This window comes from Mauremys mutica, chromosome 7 (genome assembly GCF_020497125.1).
Source record: "Mauremys mutica isolate MM-2020 ecotype Southern chromosome 7, ASM2049712v1, whole genome shotgun sequence".
In the NCBI taxonomy this organism is placed as follows: Eukaryota; Metazoa; Chordata; order Testudines; family Geoemydidae; genus Mauremys; species Mauremys mutica.
The window spans coordinates 24,757,031-24,780,343 of NC_059078.1; the positions used below are offsets into that span (position 1 = coordinate 24,757,031).

General features: G+C 40.4%; 1 protein-coding gene across 1 annotated transcript in view; it reads right to left on the bottom strand.

Annotated features, from left to right (window-relative positions):
* Window positions 1–158: 158 nt before the first annotated feature.
* The window catches only part of APPL1 (adaptor protein, phosphotyrosine interacting with PH domain and leucine zipper 1), a 55,559-nt gene continuing 32,404 nt past the window's right edge, over window positions 159–23,313 (bottom strand). Inside the window, exons 14-22 of the mRNA XM_045024055.1 lie at window positions 23,084–23,175; window positions 22,325–22,507; window positions 13,711–13,760; window positions 13,021–13,195; window positions 12,868–12,904; window positions 10,909–11,055; window positions 10,605–10,655; window positions 10,109–10,198; window positions 159–7,737 (exon numbers count right to left, since the gene is read on the bottom strand). Coding sequence (XP_044879990.1) covers window positions 7,588–7,737; window positions 10,109–10,198; window positions 10,605–10,655; window positions 10,909–11,055; window positions 12,868–12,904; window positions 13,021–13,195; window positions 13,711–13,760; window positions 22,325–22,507; window positions 23,084–23,175 — 975 coding nt within the window. The 3' untranslated portion in view covers window positions 159–7,587. The remainder of the gene's footprint in view (window positions 7,738–10,108; window positions 10,199–10,604; window positions 10,656–10,908; window positions 11,056–12,867; window positions 12,905–13,020; window positions 13,196–13,710; window positions 13,761–22,324; window positions 22,508–23,083; window positions 23,176–23,313) is intronic.

A 23,313-nucleotide genomic window follows, 5' to 3' on the forward strand; every position in this document is an offset into this window, starting at 1 on the left:
TATATAATTATGTATTAATTATGAATTTGCACTACAATACATGCAGTACATAGCTAAACATTTACAAACCCTTACATTTCTCAAAGCTAAGAACAGTTTCAAGTGTGCAAAATACTGCAGAAGAAACAGATATATAAAAATTAGCAGTTCAATAAACATGACAAGCATTAATAGTATTTATTTTTTCATAATCAAGTTTATATTTAGGTAAGTATAGATTTTATTTATACATGCATCTGTATCACTTCAGTTACATAATTCGAAAGTCCATTTCCCCCTCAGAAAAATCTATAAACTTTATAAAATACAGATTGGACTAGTTTCTTATGACTCAGTGCTTTTTACAGGGTGCCTACTAAAGCACTGAACAAAACTAATAAGCAGGTGGGAAATATACATTAGTAGCTGTATTAATGGGTCTGACATTATCAGGTTGTGCTGGTAAAACTTCTGTACCCATCAATTCTGTTCATTAACATAACCGCAGTTCTTTAGAAAGTGCTATGTACGCATGTGACAAAACAAACAAGATGTTACATTAGTTGACTGTTTTAATGCACAAGAATGTTTTCCTTTACTGTTCAGTCTTTGATAGTTCCAAGAATAAATCAGAATAATTCCCCTCCGTTTTGTTTTTATTACATATAATAAAGTGTTTCACTGACTATATCTGGGTAACATTCCTGAATTACTGACAGAATCAAAATACGTTTTGACAACATTGGGCTTTAGCTATTTCTGAAATTGTGTATTTAGTGGAAAAAGAACAAAACCATATTAGTAATGTGCTAATTTTTTTTTTTAAGCAAGCATTAGAAAAAAGACCAGATTTTTTAACGTAAGTCTAATGCAAATAAAGATTATTGTACAAAGCCAACTTTGAACTTATTAGTGAACTCAAATTAACGGAAGCCCTGGCTAACATATTTAGTATCTATAGTTGGTTTAAACTCAGAAATATCAAATTGATATTAGGCATAACCATTTAAGATAATGATTGCTTTAATACAAATATTCAGGGAAAGTTTTATATATGACTCTTAAAAACATTGAAAAATTACTTATACATCACTGGAACAGGACCAATCCAGTACATTATGGTAAGATTTTGACCAATCCACATTATAAAATCACCTGACTATATTTTACAAAATCCTAGGTTTGCATATAAACATTATGGAACACCAATGCAGGCACAATGGCATAGTGACAATATTTTCATGCCAAATTATACATCACTGTAAGCACAAGAAAATTACCTTATTGCCTGTAAAGAAACTTTGGGGGTTCTAGTAAACAAGAGAGATTCTGTGAAAGAGAGCAAGGGAGGAAAGACGAAGGGTCAATTATTACAATGGACAATGTGTCTTTCCTGAATTCACTTAAAAACATGAAAAAGTTCTCTCTTAAAAAAAGCTGAATAAGATGCAGGCAGGCAATGACTGTCTTCTTGTTTGTGTGTGAATTATGAAGGAATTAACTTGTAGGAGTTGTGATTAAAGAAACATTACAGATTTATTATTCTCACTTATAACAAATGCTTCAGATTTTTTTTCCGGGGGTGAAGTTAGGGGAGGGGGTGTTGGAATACAGCATGTATTGTGAGATGCAGAATCATTAAAACAAACAACTCCTTAAAACCTATCTGCAACTCTTCAAATTATGCAAAAAAAAGTGAAAAATAGACTACCTGCAGGTCAGGAGAGATGTTTCGTTTAATGTTTGAGATGAGATTATTAATCACTAATTAAACAACTCTACCTTCTTCTTAAACCCAATGCAACTGTAAATTCTAATTTATAAAAATAAACATACACACAGGGCTTATATCCAGAGTAAATCCAGTGAAGACTCTAATTATCTGTAGAATTACTCTGAATTTACACTCATGTAATTGAGCACAATTGACTAGATTTCAGAAAAGGAAAAAATCAGCTAATTCCTACCGTTAAAACATGAAGTCAATGCCAGAGTCATGATTACTGACAATGTTTCATCTGATTTTCTCTTCCAGACCCCAGAAATAATGTAATAAACTCATTTGCATATGTAGTCTATCTTAACTGACTGCAATCAGTTCCTGAGGGGACAACACCATGGACCTTTTAAACTTGATTAGAATGGCAGTGTCAAAGGAAAAACTTTTCATGGCTATGAGGGGGATATACACACAGTATAACACAATGCATTACATAGCCATAAATGCCCATCCTTACATACATGAAGAATGTATGCAACAATACCTAGATTATCCTGAAACATGTGAGCATCAGGATTTACCTCTTGGATGAATAAAACTGGATATTCACCTGAATAAAATTTAAGTCTACACCATTCAACAAAGCATACTAACCACTTATTTTTTAGTTAAGTGGTGACAACTATGAGGATACAATTTAGCAATAAAAAGATTATTAATTCTAACCAACGCTGTTGCCACAATGTATGTGTGTTAAATGGCATTTTTAAACTCTTCTTTCTCAGTAACTGAGCTTTTAAAAGGCCAAACATACTGGTTTCACATGTTGTAGGACCATGACTTCAGGTGCTATAGAGAATATAATTCACCCAGTAGCAGAAAGATGGGAGGGTAAAGTATTTAAATAGAAGTGAAAACTGAATGAAGAGTTTCTAATCAGTATTTCAATCTTATTCCAACATGCACTTTGATAGCAATCTACCAACCATAGCCAAACATTAATGTAGGAAAAGCCATGCCAAATTAGCTAACTTAAGAACATGGAGCTTATATATTTTTTAAAAAAGTATAACTTAGAGTCTCTGCACTCCACTCAATCATTGTCATTTATTAAAAATTTACAAAAATCTTGGCAAAACCACTTTTCCCCAATGATTGACTTGCAAATTTTACACAAAATATGGTTCCAAAAATCTGTTATATATGGAAAAAAAATCACCTCCTACAGCTCCCATAAGCTAACCTGAAACCACTGTTTGAAAGGAGCAATTACATTTGGAAACTAACATTCTGCTGGGTAAAATCCACTCCACACGGCCAAACAGCTAATTTGACATAGGCTATGTAACAATAAATCTTGAAGGTAATACTACCCTTCATGAGAGTGGGATGGTACCTTATTAATTTGCTTTATACCACAGAGCTATCTATCCTTCAACCACTGTCTACTAGTCATTGGCCTTGTTCTTCATCCTTCCATCTCCCTTAGCAGTGACTTTAGATTTCTTCCAGACTACATGTCAGTAGGCTCCCTAGCCCTACCTGCTTACTCACTGCCAGAGTAGGGCTACCTCTACACAGCCAAAGCTCTGCACAGGCTAGTCTACCTGAACTAGCTTGAATCCCAGTAGCGTGGATAACAGTAGTAATGAAGGCAGCACAATGCAGGGTTCAGTGCAAGTAGTACGAGCCCAGCACCAGACCTTGTGTATATACTCTGCTTGCTCACGCGTGCCATGCTGTTTTCACTGCTACTGTACTCATGCTAGCTAGATTCAAACTAAGTCAAGTAGGCTAGCACCTGCATAGCTATACCTTAAATGAGACCAGTGCCCTGCCGTGGCCCAGCGCCATGAGAATTCATAATTCAGAGGAAAAAATGGCCGCTCCCAGTTGCTATGAGGCCAAGGAAGACATGCATGAAGGGAAAGCCAGGAAATACACGGTCTTGTAAAAAAATTACCAGTACATGCCCCATATATCTGAGAGGCTTGAGTGATTCTACCAGGGGTAACTGGCAAACTCCTCTCAGCTTTGAAGTATTTCTGGGTCACAGATCCAGGCACCCCCATCTCTCAAGCACTGCATTCCTGACCTCTCTCACTACTGGCCTCATCTCCATCTCTTCACGTTAGCCCCCTAATCTCCTAGAGCATGCACTCTACTCATGCTGCCTCCACTTCCTTCAATGCTCTCTCTGCATCACCTTACATCTGTTTTTAATCCCCTGTAGGCAATTAAACTGTTTTAAAAGTCTAAAGACCTCTTTTCATTCACTTCAAATACTTCCCTTTTCCTGGGGATCACCCACTTCATTCAATTCCTTTCTTAAGGTACCTCTAACTTCAAGAAATGGGTTTTCAGCTTCTTTTTAGTAGCCAAAAGAGTCATTCTAAGATACTAGAAAAGAGATGCTCCTCGCTCCTCAACTAATCGGGCTCAAACAACTATTTATCATGACATTAATGCAGAAACTAACAAATGGAAGAGATGCAATAATATCAGGTCACATCTTAAAGACCTACATACCATAATAAATTCTACACACCTACACACACACACCCCTCTTCCCTCTTATTCCTTGTAGAGCTTTTCGAGGCTTAAGTAAGTCTAATATTTATGCTAGGGTACTTTAACAAGAGATGAAATAGTCTAAATATCTATGACTCCCTGTGAGCCATGGACAGCTAGACTCAGGATAACTAAGCCATCTGGCTTAAAAGTCAAGGGATAAGAAAAAATAATCCCAAAATGTTTTTAGAAACTCTTAAAAAACATTCCCCTAAAATGGTTTCTGTGAAATATGTAGAAAAAGATTAGGCATTGACTATCATGACTGAAGTGACTTGTTTAATTTACAGAAAAGTTGAGAATAAATTAAACTGTTTAGGTAGTGCTGATAATCAAAAATTAAATGGCTAATTTCCAAGGCTTTCAATGGCCCCACTGGGAGATCATGAGTCAGCGGGATAGATGATTTAAAGTTGCTGGGAGTTGGAACAATTCTAAACCCTTGAATGGAGCAAGACCCGCCCTATTCTGCCTGCTACTTGCTGGCATCACACCAGGCTCTGTCTCCTGTCCTGTAAACACGGCATGGTTATGAGTGGACAGAAGGGTTTGGAGGCATGGGCCTCCTCCCTAGTCTCCTCCAGGCTGGGTCCCACATTCCCTGATACAGCATATTTTCCAGGTTCTGCTGCTGCCTTGACCTAATGTGGATGCATTTGATGTCTGTAGGCTTCAAAAAAGGATATAAAGAATATGATGTATATTTCTTCCTAGGCCCAAGGTGCCATCTCATTTCATTGACAATTACATCAGGTAAGGTACCTGAGATTTATTATAGTCATTCTGTAGGATCTAAATTTGTATTATTTGTTTTGTTTCCTGCTGTGACTGTATGTTTGTGCTACAATTTTGAGACTTGAGATACCAATTCAATGCTATTTGTCATCTAGTTTGCTATCTAAAGACTGATAGTAACCCTATTCTGGTCAAACTGGTAAGTTGTGGCCATTTTCCAGGTTGCAGACAAGTTTAAGGATTAGTGCAGTCACTTAATGGGAATCCTGTATTACAAAATCTTCAAATAGATGGGAGTCCAACAACAGTTCCTTTTTGGCAAATAATTTGTCTCTAGCTTTAGTCGACATCTAAACTAAAAGAAGGTCAATCTGTAATTCAAAAATATTTATCTAGGTTAGAACACAGCATTCTGAACACAATCTGTGCATCTCCCCTACAATACCATGTCAGTAGGGTGGAAATTAACTACCCCAGCAAAAGGATACTGGCAGAATAGCCCTCTAACAAGCTATACTACTAATTCTATGTAGTGTTCAGATAAGCACACTGATTAGTATGAAAGTCCCAATACCAATGGGAGCAAACAATCCCAATTCTCTGAAATATCCCTTCAATAAGAATAATGCAATAAAGCTTTAAGGAAATTTTTAAATTGAATATCAAGAAAACTTCAAGTTGGTACTGTCTCCCACATGAAGTGTGGTGGCTGTTACACTTAATTGGCCAACTCACTAAGCAATCCTGCACAGAGAGATAACTAGATCACTTAATGAACTAGAAACTGAAAAGACACGATTTCATATTCTTCCCATGGGTTTTTGGAAATTTTTACTTGGATTTTAAGCAGGTAGGGGCAGCATATTGTGAGATGCAATAAGCATGAAGTAGGCTGTCACCTCGTCTGCAAAAAGGGGATGCTGGTGAAAGAAATATAAGTGAGCAAAGTTAGCCAGAAATGTAAGCAGCCAGGCCAAATTACGGAGATAGAAAGTCCAAAACTCCTGATGCCATCCAGCCTTTTATAAGCCTAAGATCAGGAACAGTGAGAAAAATCTGCATATGCTGCCTTTGGATCTTCAAGTTGTCAAGAATAAATGGGCAGTCTTCTAGATTGGAGGATAGCTATTCATGGGAATGGCTGTGTACAGTAAATTGTATAATGAATAAGAAATGACATTTAGAACATGTAGAAAGCCTTATGTAAACAGGAAAATATACATAAGTTGAAAGTGACCCAGAGATACAGCTGTATTTTCATGTTTAGTACATTGCCTCGCATTACTGTACTACACTAGATTTTCCCTGACACTGATACATAAATGCATCTTCTGTTCATTGGAGTTCACTATATACAGTAATCAGTGCAAAAATAAATAAATTCTTTTACATTAACTGGTTTCCTATTCAGGATGAAAAGGTCAAAGCACTTTTGATATAGTACAAAATAAGTTATGTACATCATGCAATAGTAAGGAGATCAGGGTTAAGAGCTGTAAGCAGACACCTTTGAAAAAGTCTTCACGCAGTTTAGGTAGAAAGTAGGATTTGTATGCTTGCACCCTATTGCTATTAAATATTTTTTGCAAAATACATTTACATGCAATGACCCAAACACCTTCCGCCCCCCCAAACTCTTTCTAGTGAACTGGTTCTCAGGTATGTGGGTATTTAGCAGATCTTCAAACAGCTGGTTTAATCCAACATTTTCACAATGTTAACATACTTATTATTATAAAGTAAACCCCAAGTACTGGACAGTTAACTACAGTTCCATGACAGAGAACTGAGAATGTAGTATTTTCGCTTCAAAATGAGAATACAGTGTGTATACCCCCTGAAAGTAAAAGGATTTAACACAATTCCCCATGCACCAAGATGCAAATACATCCTTATAATTCTTATCTATGTTAAATGGAGTAAAATCTTTATCATCCAAGAAAGTGTCCTAAGTTATATTAACAAGAAAATGGACACAGTACCATCCAATTCAACATAAAACAAATATTAAAATCTCTTGCTCATCAACCTAAAACTATTGCACATTTATCTGGTGTTACTGAGAATTTTTTTTTTTTTTTTTTTTTTTTTTTTTACAAACCAGAAACAATTCTCTGCAACAGTATTTAGATACAGCTTAGCATTGTGTCAGTTCAAAGCCCACTTTTGTTCCTCGCAAAATGTTCTGTGTACAGCAATTTAAAGAAAAATATTTCAGTGTACTGTTGAAGCCCAATCAGAAGATTAATTTTTGCTTTAAAACAGTCAGCTGCACAATCAGGTAAGTGAAAAAAGTTTCCATAATTAAGAGAAGTCTTGAAGATGTAATTCTGTAGCAAACATGGCAATGTCACCATGCTTCTTTATGACACATGGAAGAAGGTACATATTTACATTAAAAGGCAAAGTTAGTTAATGAATGTTTAAAAGAAAAAAAACAACAAAGTATAATCTGGTCAGCACATTGTTAAATCTTCTATATAATAAGCAGACCCTCCACCTCTATTTTTTCTTCTTGTGTAATTTTTGCCATTTCACCACAGATATGTCCAAAGATTCCAGTTTTAACAATATTAGTAACCTCATGCTTCGGACTCTCTTTTCTTCTTCCCATCTTCTCCCAAATCACTGTCTTCTGACTGGCTACTGCTAAGGACTACAAATTGTCCCTCTCCACTGCTCTGACTGGGTCTACTGGAAGCAGCTATCAATCGGCTCTGCTCTTCCAAGTCCTAATATGGGAGGCAGGGAGGAAGGAAGAGAAGGCGAAAAAATATTCACTTCAGAACTTTTTCCACAGTGAAAACAAATTCAAGTGCCCCTCTGCAAAGGTGGAAATTATCTTATTTAGAGCTATGCACTGGCAACTTGATTAGTAAATGCTTTGTAGAGAGGAATTTAAAAGATTCTATAGCAAACCAAGAACAAATAACTTCAGTGACCAGCGTAGACTGATTTAAATCACAATTTAAAGCAGAAAGGAAATCTTGATTTAAATAATCAGCTTTAATCTGGTCTTGCATTTGTACTTTTTAGTTATTTTCCTAAAAAAGGTTGATTTTTCATTTGGTGGCGGTATCCATTAAAAAGTATTAATTTGCAACTACATTCAGTTTTTAGTCTAAATTTGGTGCTTCTTTTTGCTAATCAAGAGGATATAATATCTCTACAAACATTTATTGAAGCAATTATGTAGCTTAAATTTACTTTTATTCAGATTCTTAATTTGTACATTTCTTATTTTAGAAAACAGTGAATGATGCATTTCTGATTTACTAGATGAATATTAATTTTTTTACTTGTGATATATCACATTGTATGTGGATGGAAATCCAAATTTAATTAAATGCACAGAAACAGTGTTTCAATTTTTTTTTAAATTTACTAAATAAAACTACCTTAAACTGTACTGGATACATAAAAAAAGTTCATCAAAACATTTTGCATTTAAAACTAACTGATTTATTGAAATATTATCTTTAGTGAATGAACTGAACTGATGGTGACCAGAATGTCCTTCAATATTTTAGAACTAGTAGATTTCATTCTCTCACATCTAGTTTTTATTCATAAACCTAAAGAGGAAAACTTTTCTGCTTTTTCAACTCCCACTGGTTTCTGACCTTTGAATGAGCTAGTCACTGAACTGAACTGGTTGAATAAACTGAAATGCAGAAAATATTCTTTGCACCTGCAGAAGAGGCGACTGCTGTCAAACACTGGTTCTATGACTTCCACCAATTAAGTGGTTTGACTTTAATTTAAAAAAAATAAAAAATTGCAGCAAACATATACTGCTTAATTTTCTTTAAAATTTAAATTAAATTATTTTAGTAAGTCTTAACATAGGCAATCATGATTTCAAATGTAATTTTAATCGGTATTTTTAATTAATCTATGTTTAATTTTAATTTAAAATCATTTTTAATTATCAGTTTTATCCACCTGGGCAGTAGCTAGCTCTATGTGAACAACTAACAAGAAAACATCTTATTGTACTAAGTAATGTATTCATATTCCCAGCAAACTCAATTCTAAACTGATGAGCATTATTGCAGAAGAACTCAAACTTTGAAATACAATATGACATTTATGGTCTCTGAAGTATAAGATTTCATAATAGACCATTTGATTATGGAGTTTTATTATTTGATAAAAAATTTTCAAGTCAGTAAAACAATGCAACAGTAACAGTTAGGTTAACAATATTTTTAGAGTTACAGTTTGAGTCTGCCCCCAGTTGCAAGTAAAAGTTGATCATTTTTCAAAAGGCTAAACTTTTAAAAGCAGTTTCTATATAAGATGAGTTCAAACACATCTGTTGCATCTTATATGCATGTTTTCTCAGGTTGCTTCAGTCAGGATCTAGACTAAAATTTAAAATATTAAAACCTGCTTGCAGCATCAGATCAAAGGGTCCACTGCTGTCGTAGCAGGGTATGCTCAATGCCTAGGAGGAGGTATGAATTTGCAAAGCTGACTATCAGCACTGAAAATATGAGGCCTTTAGCCTAAAGACTGACACACCATCATCATCCACAAAGAGTTTGGCTATAACAATGCTGCCAACTACATGGAAATTTAAAAAAAAGTTTAACCTTTACTAAAGTTTAGATTCAGGAAGTGAAGCAGAAATAAAATTGTTCAGATTTAACTCTAAAATGTTTCTATAGTGTAAGACATACAAAGATGTCAAAATCCAAAATTTAGTACATTTAGCAAATAAAAAAAAAAAATTGGCTGAGTTTCCAGGTAAAATCAAGCCCACAGTGTTTTTTCTACTAATGAATGGGACGTTGTAGTTTGGAGTACAGTGCCATGAAAGCAGCACGTAGGTTAATGAATAAGAAAATATTAGCGACAAAGAGTCCTGTGGCACCTTACAGACTAACAGACGTATTGGAGCATAAGCTTTTGTGGGTATTCACCCTTTAACCACTTTGTCAGACAAAGGGGCATTTCACCCATTAAAGCTCAAGCTCCAATACGTCTGTTAGTCTATAAGGTGCCATAGGACTCTTTGTCGCTTTTTACAGATCCAGACTAACACGACTACTCCTCTGATAAGAAAATAATAGTACTATAAGTAATCGTGAGACATACCTTTTCAATTTGCTTTTGTTTACTGAGTTCTTTCTGTTGTTTCTCTTTTACTTTGTCTATTTCTTTTTGTTTTTCTGATGCTCTACGATCCTAAAGAGATAAAGATATAATAAGGCTAATCTTTGTAAATTGGGATATATAAAACACTGCCACTTTGTAGGAGTTTCCTTAAGATAGTTATATCAATGTTTGACTTAATGAAGTATGTATACCATTATTTTTACCTTGAAAGACTTATCTCTGCTGAAATGAACAAAAAAATAAGTATCTGCAATACCCTTTTCCAATCAGTATGAAACCTATTAAATCTTTATCACTTCTTGACAAGTTTAAATATCACCTAGATACTATGCAATAGACTCTGTAGAAATGTCTTAATCTGCAGATTACTGCCAGACACATAGTGCTATTATCTATATACTTAGCATACTGCATTTTGCGTGTACACACACACACACACACACACACACCTTTTTCCCCTACTTAAGAATCTTACCAATTCTGCATGAAAAGCAATCTGTTTTGCCAGTCCAACAGAGTCGCATATCTAAATATAAACAAATTGAATATTCAGAAAGTATGAAAAATAAATATTCCTTTAAAATTAAGAAAAATTCCCACAACTTCAGAAAGACTTTGTGCATTAAAGCACTTTCAGATCCTTGGAATGACAGCCTAACTTTTTTAAACATACAAAAAACACTTCTAAAAATTTCTTCATACAACTTGAATGAGAGCTAAGACCTTGAAATCCACATCAGATTTGAAACAAGATAAAAGTGTAAGTAACATAGTAATACCTTTTCCCCTTCATTGTTTGATTCAAATATATAACAGACAGATGTTGTATGGCTCTCAACTCTCCCTCCTGAAGTCCGAAGCACAAATCCAAAAAGGCGTTTATTCTCCTGGTGTGTAGCATACAAGACTACACTTGGTAAAGGAAACTGCAAAAAAAGGATGAAATAATGGGAATTTAAAGTTTGGTCTATACATCTTTGAATACCAGATATCGATATACTGTAGCTTACTAAAAACAACAAAATAAATGGACATGATCAGTAGAAAGAATTTTATTATATCCTGATCAAATTGCTGGATAATGCTTTTGGCATTGCAACAAACTGAAACAGGTTATTAAAAACATTCAGTGACCAAACACATGCAGATCAAAAATGTACATTGTGCAGAGAGTAGTGTAGCATTTGAATACAACTAAATGTTACAGTGAAGTCTGAGTTCCTGTTTCCTTTCTAAGCATGTGCGCACACACTCTTTTTTCAGATAGTCAGCTCTCTCATATAAATTCCTTCTGGGACTAAATTTTCAATATGTGATGTCAGTCCAAAGATGGATTGTTTTTGAAAACTATGACCTGAATACATTCAGGAATTTTGAGTTGTGCGCGTGTACGTACGTACGTACGTACACACACACTTTTTGTATTACGCTCAGTTGACATTTTTGCACTCCGATAATTAAAAAAAGGCTGAAGCTAGAAATTTCAAACTTGGGTTCTTTTCAAAACTTCACAAAAGATGGAAATCAACCCAAGTTTGAATAAAATAGTTTAAATTAGTTTTAAAATTATGACAATTCAAAGTTAAAATAGTTACACCACAATTTTTTTTAATCTAAGTTTTTTTGGAGTCCTTATACTAAAACAGTTTAGAGCATTGGGCACATGATGAATTGCCTTATGTCACCTTTAACAGCTTACAGTCGTAAAATAGCTCTGCACTTAAGGCCTTAGAGTTCATGAATGCACAGCTGCTTTTAGCACTGAGAAGTTTTACATACTTCATCTATTAAAGAGCCCTAAAGACACTTAAGAACACATTTAATTCTCTTCAGCTCTCTAAAAAAGACCCAGAGATCAAATGTAAAGCATTATTGTTCATGCAATACAGACTAAAAAAAAATCAAGCAAACAGAAATCAAAAATTAAAAAATATAAGGTTGTTACTGGAAGCTGAACGTGGACATATTGAATATATTTTATGTCAAGTATTCCATTGATTTCTTTTAGAATGCAAGACATTACTCTGTATTATTAATTTATAGAGATAAAAATAAGTTGACCATAAGACATGTCACATACAAGACATGCAACATGGCCAATTTAATAATGCATTAGAACCATCATCTTTTGAATTTCCTGACTCATGTAACTGAGATCCCAACTTTAATGTTAATGTCTGACTTTCTACTACTTACTACACAAACCTATCTTGCTAATTTTATTATGCTCTTGCCATTTCAAATAATGAAAAAGCCACTGTTTGAAAATGTTTACGCTTAACACTATAAAGAAAAAACACTAACTATTAACAATTAACCAATAACGATTGAGATAAGCTAGGGATTAGTGGAGCACTTGGGGAACCAAGAGACCACTGTTCCAACAACCGTCGCGGGTGGTAAGAAGGAACTGAAGGGAGGTCGGCCCATCAGGGTCTTATAAAGAACGCAATATCGGCGCCATTCCAGGGGGCTCCCCAGCTGACCCGATGGGTAGCTGCTAGGGAAAAAGTTTCCGACACCCGTGCACGCGGCACCCGCACACATCTCACTGGAATTGATATGAGCAATCACTCGAAGAAGAACCTAAGTTTTGTGGGAAATCGTTTAGAAATCTCATTACACAGTAGCACAGTACTGTTGATATTTAACAGAATGAAAATTGTATTCAAACAAAATTAGACATAAAATCAGAAAAAAGAATTGGTTGCTTTAACATTAGCATTTAAATTACTTACCCTGAGCCTTGTAACTTGCGTCTGTGGATCTATTAACCTAAAAATGTTAATTAAACAAAACAAATCACAAAGTAAATTTTACCAAATTGAAAGGGCCATTTGAAAATATACTTGTGAAAGTCAACTTCAGTAAAATTTAGGAAGGATACTTACTTTAAACAGTCACAACTGACTAATAAATGTGATTCTGTCATCCTGAAAATATTATGGATAGCCCGGGCTGCTAGTATTTGGCGCATTGTTTCATAAACAACATCTGGACTTTCATCAGATTTAACCTCCATGGATCCAAGGAATCTTACAATAAATAACTGGTGAAGGATGGAATCTAAGACAGATAAGAGTATTTAATAAGCAGTATCAAACCATTTCTGGGTTTTCCTATTTAAACATTACTGTTTCCATGACAAATCACAGAAGAAGGATTTCTACGTTAGTAAAGTATTATAAACAAAATCCCAACCCACACTCTAACTAAAAATTATACTTCCAATATTTGTTTATGAATGACAGGTGCAGTTACTGAAATAGCAAGATACATATCTGTCTAAGTTTTTCACTTAGGTTTAGTGAAAATGAAAGACTTAAATAGTTAGACTTCCAGACTGTAGTCTCACCTGACTCATCTGATGCAGTATGTGCTAATGAAATCCAGCAGTCCAGAAATGGGTGCTGAGCTAATTATCTTAGAGACATCTGCTATACATGAAGAAAGCACTCAAGTATGCTTTAACTGAATACTGGCATACAAGTCTTAATTTTATAGCTGCTATAAAAAGCAAATTAGTTTTGAAGAGCACCTCAATCAAGAATATTTTGTACTTAAATGAAATCCTGTTTTACCTTCCGTTTCAGATTTTTTGCCTCCAGATTCACCAAATGGGTTTGTACGTCTATTAAAAAAATTAAAACATTAAACCGGGAGTCAGAGTGCAAGAGCCATTGACATAATCTAGACTTAATCTGCATCAAATAAAGCAACATAATAATTTCACAGATTGGGATCAAAATCGATAGCCCACCTATGAGTCACAAGGACAGACTTACTAGATGTGGGTTTAAGACACAAGCTGCTGCATTTGAGTGGAGAGCGCAGGATCTGGGGAGTGGGGAGGAAATATCAAGTGCTATTTGTCCCACTGTTGTGGTAGGAATGCAATTTGAGCTTGTTGTCTGCAACCCCAATGAATCACTTAACCTTCTTAATTTTTTAAAAGGCACAGTTTTAAGAGATTAAGTCTCACTGAACAGCTTCAGGAAGCGCACCCTAAAGCTAGTCCTCTAAGAGATTAATTTAAAACAGCACACCTTTCCCCACTTTTTCAAGCTGTTGAATTACTCACTGCAGAGAAATCACTGGTTTTGTCTCAAATGCAGCTCTCTGAAAACATCCCTGGGGTTTTACTCCTAGAGGGTCAAGAGAAATGTGGCTATTTCTGACTCTCAGCAGACACATAATTACTCTCAATTATAATAAAGTGAAAATACTCTAGGCTTCCAGACTGCATTTCTCAAGAGAAGGAAAGTAATGTAAAAAGAAAATTTGGAGCTGGGAAACTAGCTGAAGCTCTCAAGGAGAATGGAGAAAGGAAAGGTATTCTCTTGGCTAACTGGGATAGCAGAAAACTCTCAATGAGGACAGCAGAAAAATATCAGTTTTTACCAGGAAACAAGTGAAGGTGTCACTTTTTCCATTGTCTGATATGGTCCTAAAATTCATTTTTAGAATAAATCCAACATCTGCCTTGATATATGATATAGAATAAGTCTGTCTTCTTTATTTGTGTGGCCTATAAAATAGGATTGTTAATCTTTAAATTAATAATGAAATGTTAACTTAAACTAATCAAAAGTGGCGTGTGAACTTTGGATAATCATTGAACTAAATAAACTCTGAACTAAAGTTTGCATGGCACAAAATCTATAGAACAATGGCGAGGCCCAAAAAAAGATTGTTCATCTCTTCAAATATACCTAGGAAAATTCCCACAACCATACTTTCTTGGCACTCAGACATTTTCAGGATCTCAAAATCAGAACACTAAATTCTAAGCTTTTTGTGGTCTAATGAAATGCAAAAAATCACCTAAAGATGTACTTCATATTTGTACCTGAAACACAGTGACAATTTTTAAAAAAGGATTGTGATAAAGGTACTAAGACAAGTACAGCACATTGCCAATCTATACCAAATGTAGTAGTGTTTTTTTTTTTAATCTTTTCAGGCAAATATTGACTGCATCTCTATATAATCTCTCCCACCTGAGACAAAATTATGAATGTATATGATAAAAATATATCTTTGTTGAGATGAGTTTTAGGTACACTATTATATGATTTTCATTGCCTAGAATCCAGTTCAGGTCTTACCAACCTATTTTAATCAATATGTTGTATACTTAATTTGATGCACTGTTTAACAGTCTCATTATTCTTCTAACAAAAAGGAAAAATGAGTTGAGTTAAATACTGTACATCACACGATTTAATTTTTTTTTTTGTGTGTGAGAACTCTAAGTTTCTTCTCTCTGGTAGCAGATATTCTAACATGGAGTCAAACACCACACAACTCAAATATTCTTCTTCGCGTGATTGCTCATATCGATTCAAATTAGGTGTGTGCGCGCCGCGTGCACGCTCATCGGAAGATTTTTACCCTAGCAACACTCGGTGGGTCGGCTGGGCGCCCCCTGGAGTGGCGCCGCCATGGCGCCGAATATATACCCCTGCCAACCCAACCTTCCCCCCAGTTCCTTCTTACCGCCCGTGACGGTCGTTGGAACTGTGGAGCGCGGCTTTGCTGATCTCCACATCCCTAGCTACTCGTAGTTCTATACTGCTAATTGTGTCATAGTTCGAGTTTGGTAGTTATAATTAGTATTAGTTGTTGTATTTATAGTTAGTGTATATAGTTAAAAGGACGGGGGGGGGGATCAGGGATTAGCCCCTTTCCTCCGCCCCGGTACGGGCCCATGCCCAAGGCACCGGGGTTCAAACCGTGCTCAGCGTGCCAAAAGCCGATGCCAATAGGGGATCCCCATGACTCCTGCCTCAAGTGCCTAGGGGAATCCCACTTTACAGATAAGTGCCGCATTTACAAGTCCTTTAAACCAAGGACGAAGAAGGAGCGGGACTTTAGATTGAAGCAGCTCCTCATGGAGTCGGCACTTAGTCCTGCAGTGTCGGTACCGAGTGCCCAACAGACTGCTTCGGTAAGAAGTGCCCCTTCGGCCCCGGACCACTCCGGTACCAAGAAGGAGCCCCGGCACCGACCATTACCGGCACCGACATCTGCTCGGCACCGCTCCCTGTCCCCAAGACCCAGGAAGCAACATAGCGCTCCAACTGCTGCAGCTCAACAGAAGGAGCGCTCTTCGAAGACAGCTTGCCTGACACCGTCCTCTACCACGGCACCGTCAGTCATGGCACCGCCAGTTGCGACTCCACTGAGTCTGTCTCCACTGAGTCTCCACCGTCGATTCCGGTCCCATAAGGGCCGTTGAGTCCAGTGCCTGACAGCTCGCCGGCTCATGCTGTGGTTGAGCTTGCCCTGCCTTCTACACCGGAGACCTTCTCCATGGCCCGGGAGCTCATTGCCATGACGGATTTGGCACGGCCTCAACCCCCGGCACCGCCGGTGCAGGTTATTCAATCTGTCGGGAAACCGGCCCTGGTAAGGCCACCTTCCGTTGCTCCAACAGAGAGTCGTCGTTCAAGATCACGATCTCGCAGACACTCTCAATCACACTGTTCCCGCTCCCGGCATCGCTCGCAGTCCCGGTACCGCTCTCCATCGCGGTACCAGTCGCACTCGCGGCACTGGTCAACATCTCGGTCGCCGACCAGGTACTCCCGGTACCGATCAGACTCTCGGCACCACTCCCGGCACCATGTTTCCCGCAGTCGCTCTAGACAAAAGGGACTCAAGGGACTCGACCTCCCGGCACCGCTACGGTAGAAGGTCCCGGTCTCGCTCGCAGTACCGCTCTCCGCTACCAACCCAAGAGCGCACATCCAGATCTGTGGCGCCCCCCCAGGATCTCTCGGCACCGCCGTGGCCTTCCAGACACACATCGGTGTCCTCTCAGGCTGGTAGTACATCCTGCCAGCAGGAACGTGACTCTGACATCCCCAGCCAAGGACCTCATCACTGGTTCTTCTGGACACCGTGGGCATAACACCAATCCCAAGGTGCTCCACCAGTAGCTCCACGGTTGGTCCCGTCAGAACACCGGGCACCAGAGGCGACGCTAAGCCGTCCTCCACCTACGGACACGGATGAGGCTCCGATCCCAACTGCGGACACCTAGACTCCACCTGACACAGAGGACGTTTCGTAAGTACAGGAACCCCCACAGGACCCCTTGTTCCCAGGCCTCTCCTCTTCCTCCTCGCCTGACGAGGCGGTGGCGGGAACATCCTCCTCAGGCCCTCCACCGATTGATCTCAGAGCCCATCAGGACCTCCTGCGACAAGTGGCTCTGAATATGAACTTACAAGTGGAGGAGGTCCCTGAAGTAGAGGACCCTGTTGTGGATATCCTCTCGGCTGATGCACCCACTAGAGTGGCCCTGCCATTTATCCGCACCATACAATCCAATGCGGATACCATCTGGCAGTCCCCGGCCTCGATTCCACCTACAGCAAGGGGGGTTGAGAGGAAATATATGGTCCCCTCAAAGGGGTACGAATACCTCTACATTCATCCACCTCCTTGCTCTTTAGTGGTCCAATCGGTGAATGAACGGGAGCGTCATGGCCAACACGCCCCGGCTCCTAAGTCAAAGGAGGCCAGGCGCATGGGCCTCCTAGGCCGTAAAATATACTCTGCCGGGGGCCTCCAACTTAGGGTGGCAAACCAACAAGCCCTCCTAAGTCGGTATAACTTTAACACGTGGGTGTCCGTGGGGAAGTTCATGGTGCTTCTTCCGCAGGAGTCCCACCAGGAGTTTACCGCTCTCCTCGAGGAGGGTAAAAAGGTGGTGAGGACCTCCCTCCAGGCTTCTCTGGATGCAGCGGACTCGGCAGCCAGAACCTTGGCATCAGGAGTGACGATGAGGCGCATCTCCTGGCTCCAAGTATCAGGCCTTCCCCCTGAATTGCAACAAACCATTCAGGATTTGCCCTTCGAAGGCCAAGGCCTGTTTTCAGACAAGACTGACCCCAGACTGCAAAGTCTGAAAGATAATGGCGTTATAATGAGCTCGCTGGGTATGCACACACCAGTGACCCAACGCAGGACCTTCCGGCCACAGCCACACCGGCCTTATGCCCCGCCTAGACCGTGTCAGGACTTTGCCTCTGCCACGCCTTCTGCTAATCATCGAAGGCAGTCTGGCCCTCAAGGAGGCCAAAATCAGGCTCCCCCTAAACCACCAGCAGGGCCCAAGCAAAACTTTTGATGGGATGCCCGAGGGCGCCCCACCAGTTACTTTCCCGGATCCTTTTCCGCCGTTTCTCAACCGTCTCTCTCATTTCCTCCCTGCCTGGTCCCAGCTCACTTCCGACCGCTGGGTCCTGCGCACCGTGGAATTGGGATACCACCTCCAGTTTGTTTCAACCCCACCTTCCCACCCTCCCTCCCCCCCCCTTCCCTCTTCAGGGACCCCTCTCATGAGCAATTCTCTTGCAAGAGGTCCAGTCGCTCCTAGCTCTAGGAGCCATAGAGGAGGTACCAAAAGACATGAGGTGCAAGGGGTTTTACTCCCGTTACTTCCTAATCCCCAAGGCAAAGGGAGGTCTGCGACCGATCCTAGACCTGCGAGAACTCAACAAATTCATGATAAAGCTGAAGTTCCGCATGGTAACCCTGGGGACCATTATTCCCTCCCTGGATCCGGGAGACTGGTATGCCGCCCTCTATATGAAGGACGCGTATTTCCACGTCGCAATTTACCCGCCGCACAGACGGTACCTCCATTTTGTGGTAGGCCTTCAACACTTTCAGTTTACTGCACTCCCGTTTGGCCTTTCTACAGCTCCTCGTGTGTTCACAAAATGCATGGCCGTAGTCGCCGCCTCCCTCTGCTGTCGTCGGGTACACGTATACCCGTACCTCAACGATTGGCTCATTTGCGGGACTTCCCAGTCGCAAGTGTCGCAGCACCTGCGCATAGTCAAAGACCTCTTCGGGAGCCTCGGCCTCATGATCAACGCAGAGAAGTCTACTCTAACACCCACACAGAGACTAGACTTCATCGGAGCGACTCTGGACTCCAATCTGGCCAGAGCCTGCCTCCCACAGTCGCGTTTTCAAGCAATGGCTTCCATTATTCGAGGTCTCCAAACCTTCCCGACAACGTCAGTACGCAACTGCCTCAGCCTCGTAGGGCACATGGCCTCCTACACCTTCGTAACCAAACACGCGAGGCAACGCCTCCGCCCCATTCAAACTTGGCTAGCTTCAATATACAGGCCGTGCAGAGACAGCCTGGACTCCATACTCACCATTCCCCAGGAGGTCCTGGACTCCCTAACCTGGTGGTTGAACCCCACCATAGTTTGCGCGGGGATGCCATTCCACCCCCGCAACCCTCGATGGCTCTAACCACGGATGCATCATCTCTGGGTTGGGGTGCCCACCTCGAGGGCCTTCACACTCAGGGTCTCTGGTCATCTCAAGAGCTGGCTTTGCACATCAATGTGCGGGAGCTGAGGGCGGTCCACCTAGCATGCCAAGTGTTTCGAGACCATCTCCAAGGCTGTTGTGTATCAGTATTTACGGACAACACAACGGCCATGTTTTACATAAACAAGCAGGGCGGAGCACGCTCCTCCCCCCTTTGTCGAGAAGCCGTTCGCCTCTGGGACTTCTGTATAGCCCACTCGATCGACTTGGTAGCATCCTTTCTCCCTGGAGTCCAGAACACTCTGGCGGATCACCTCAGCAGATCCTTCCTGTCTCACGAATGGTCGATCTGCCCAGATGTCATCCATTCGGTTTTCCGGAAGTGGGGGTTTCCCCACGTCGACTTCTTTGCCTCCCGAGAGAACAGGAAATGCCAGGTGTTCTGCTCATTCCAGGGACACTTCCCGGGCTCCCTCTCGGATGCGTTCCTGATTCCATGGAAGAGGCACCTATTCTATGCCTTCCCACCGTTCCCGCTCGTCCACAGAGTCCTTCTCAGGCTCCGCAAGGACAGCGCCCGCATGATCCTGATTGCTCCAGTGTAGCAGAGGCAGCACTGGTACACCATGTTGTTCGACCTTGCAGTGGCAGACCCGATTCTTCTGCCACTCTGGCCCGATCTGATTACTCAGAACTTCGGCAGGCTTCACCATCCGGACCTGCAGTCTCTTCACCTCACAGCGTGGCTGCTGCATGGTTGAGCCAATCTGAGTTGCGTTGTTCTGCCTCGGTCCAGCAAGTGCTCTTGGGCAGTAGGAAGCCTTCCACTAGGACGACATATCTGGCCAAGTGGAAGCGTTTCTCCTGCTGGTGCACCCAGCGTAACTTAGTGCCCATGCAGGTGCCTGTTCCTGCTATTCTGGACTACCTCTGGTCCCTGAAAGAACAGAGCCTAGCGGTCTCGTCCATAAAGGTCCATCTGGCAGCCATCTCCACCTTCCACCCAGGGGAAAATGGCCGATCGATCTTCTCTCACCCCATAGTCTCAAGGTTCCTCAAGGGCTTAGAACGTTTGTATCCTCAAGTCAGACAACCGACTCCTACCTGGGATCTTAACCTGGTCTTAGCCAAGCTTATGGGTGCCCCTTTCAAACCGCTGGCCACCTGCTCGTTACTGTACCTTTCCTGGAAAACAGCCTTCCTCGTTGCTATTAATTCGGCGCGACAAGTATCTGAGCTTCGGGCCTTGACAGCTAATCCCCCATATACGGTATTCCATAAGGATAAGGTACAGCTGCGACTACACCGCTCCCTCCTCCCTAAGGTGGTGTCTGCCTTTCATGTCAATCATGACATCTTCCTCCCAGTCTTTTCCCCGAAGCCGCACACATCGCGACGGGAACAACAGCTGCACAGCCTAGACGTTTGCAGGGCTCTCACCTTCTATATCGAGAGAACAAAACCCTTCCGAAGGTCACCTCAGCTCTTCGTAGCTGTGGCAGATCGGATGAAAGGCCTACCGGTCTCATCCCAACGAATTTCATCTTGGGTGATGTCCTGTATCTGTACATGCTATGATTTGGCTCATGTTCCTGCTAGCCACCTCACCGCCCATTCTACTCGGGCTCAGGCTTCATCTGCCGCCTTCCTGGCCCATGTTCCCATCCAGGATATATGTCAAGCAGCTACTTGGTCATCGGTTCACATCTTTGCCTCGCATTACGCACTGGTTCAACAGTCCAGAGATGATGCAGCATTTGGCTGAGCAGTCTTGCATTCTGCAACATCTCACTCTGACCCCACCGCCTAGGTAAGGCTTGGGAGTCACCTAATTGGAATCGATATGAGCAAGCACTCGAAGAAGAAAAGACGGTTACTCACCTTTGTAACTGTTGTTCTTCGAGATGTGTTGCTCATATCCATTCCAAACCCGCCCTCCTTCCCCACTGTCAGAGTAACCGGCAAGAAGGAACTGAGGGGTGGTTGGGTCGGCAGGGGTATATATCCGGTGCCACTCCAGGGAGTGCCCAGCCGACCCACCGAGTGTTGCTAGGGTAAAAATCTTCCGACGAGCGTGCACGCGGCGCGTGCACACCTAATTGGAATGGATATGAGCAACACATCTCGAAGAACAACAGTTACAAAGGTGAGTAACTGTCTTTTTTTGTAAGAAGACACCCATAAATCACAAGACTTAAGTCACAAAATAGTTTTCAGTTTCCCTGAAATGAATGGGATCTACTATCAAAAAAAAAAAAAAAAAAAGATTAATACTTAAATTCTGTACAAACAGTTCTGTAAAGGCAATGCACGGTATCTTATCAGGCCTCTTATTTTGAATGGGAAAATAAAACAAACAAAAACAAGCAGGAGAAAGAAGTGGTTTTATATTTTGGGATAACTGTAAGGCAATTCTCAACCTGTCTGTAGAAGATTGCTCTAGAAGCCTAGATCATTTTCACTCACCTTTTAGTTTAGGAAGAGTGTCATCAGTATGCCATCATCACTTGGAGGCAGGGCTACCAAATTTCTCTTGAGTTTCCAAGAGGAAATACCCAAGGTGCTGAGCGAGCAAGCAATAGGAAAGGAAAATATATTTTTAAAACCAAATGATTATGAAGCATAAGTTGTTAAACATGGTGAGAAAAGCTGCTGCAAAACTGAAAAACTACATCTTGTATCTACAGTAAATACTTGGCATTTTCACAGTTATGTGTGACGAAGATACTGTTTTGCAGCCCTGCTCTCTGCATACTTGTCACAAAAAAAGTGTCAAAACAAAGACAATACACATGATGGAGTTACTGGCTGGATATGCTTTCCTTACTTTTGTTTCTGTAATTGTAAAACAGACAAATACAAGGATTTTTCTTCCACTGCTTCTCCTACCTGCCCGATTGCCCTGAGGCTTTTGCCTGACCAGGCTGATCTTCACTAACTGGAGAAATTATGTCAAATTGTATCGGTGTGTCAGGGGCAACAAGGGAATCCAAGGAAAGTGCTGATAAAGCTGCTGATTCAGATCCCAAAGACCCAGAGCTATTTGTACGAGCTGTCGGAGGCCGAGATTGTCTAAAACAAAACAAAGAGAGATGTAACCTTATAGATAACAAATGAAACCCCACCGTGGACACAAATATAATATTCTGAAACTTGGGAAAAATAAAACAAGACAAATATTTGAAGAAATTTAAGAGGAACAATACTATCATTACAGAGTAAAAAGAAATGCAATCTAGATTCAATTTCAATCATTTACTACTTTCTCTCATCACTGATACGGCACTAACATACTAGAATGTGAAATATCCTATAGCTAGAAGTCTGATGCTAGTTGTTAAAAATACTGAGAAAATTGAATCAAGATTGTCAAAAGCCAACAAATTAGCCACATGGCATAATTGGTAAAATACCAAAACTCGATATAGCGCGGGATCATTTATTTCTTAATATACATCATAGAAAATTAAAATATTTATCAAAAATTCACTTGCTACATTGTTCAAGAACTTGTTTTTATCCTGTTAAAGATTTAAAAGTCATTGTAGACAACTGAAACCTTTTCTGCAAATCATGTTATTTTAGAAGCCTTCACCAGACACCCATTAGAAATGTGCTCTTAAAATGACCAACTGTTCTGTAATGTACATTGTTGGCCGCATGCTCTCATGTCTCTGTTGGAAGGAAGGAGAGGGGGTGACAGCCTCCAGAGCGGATTGATTTACACGTGCAGCAATTTCCTAAGTAATTAAAAGAAAAAAGGTAACTGAAAACATTTTCTCCAAATTCAATTTAGAATGTTCAGTTTAAGGTTTTTTTACATGCAGTAGGAGAAACTATAAATTGAACCTATGCTGGAACCACACATGTTCCGATCA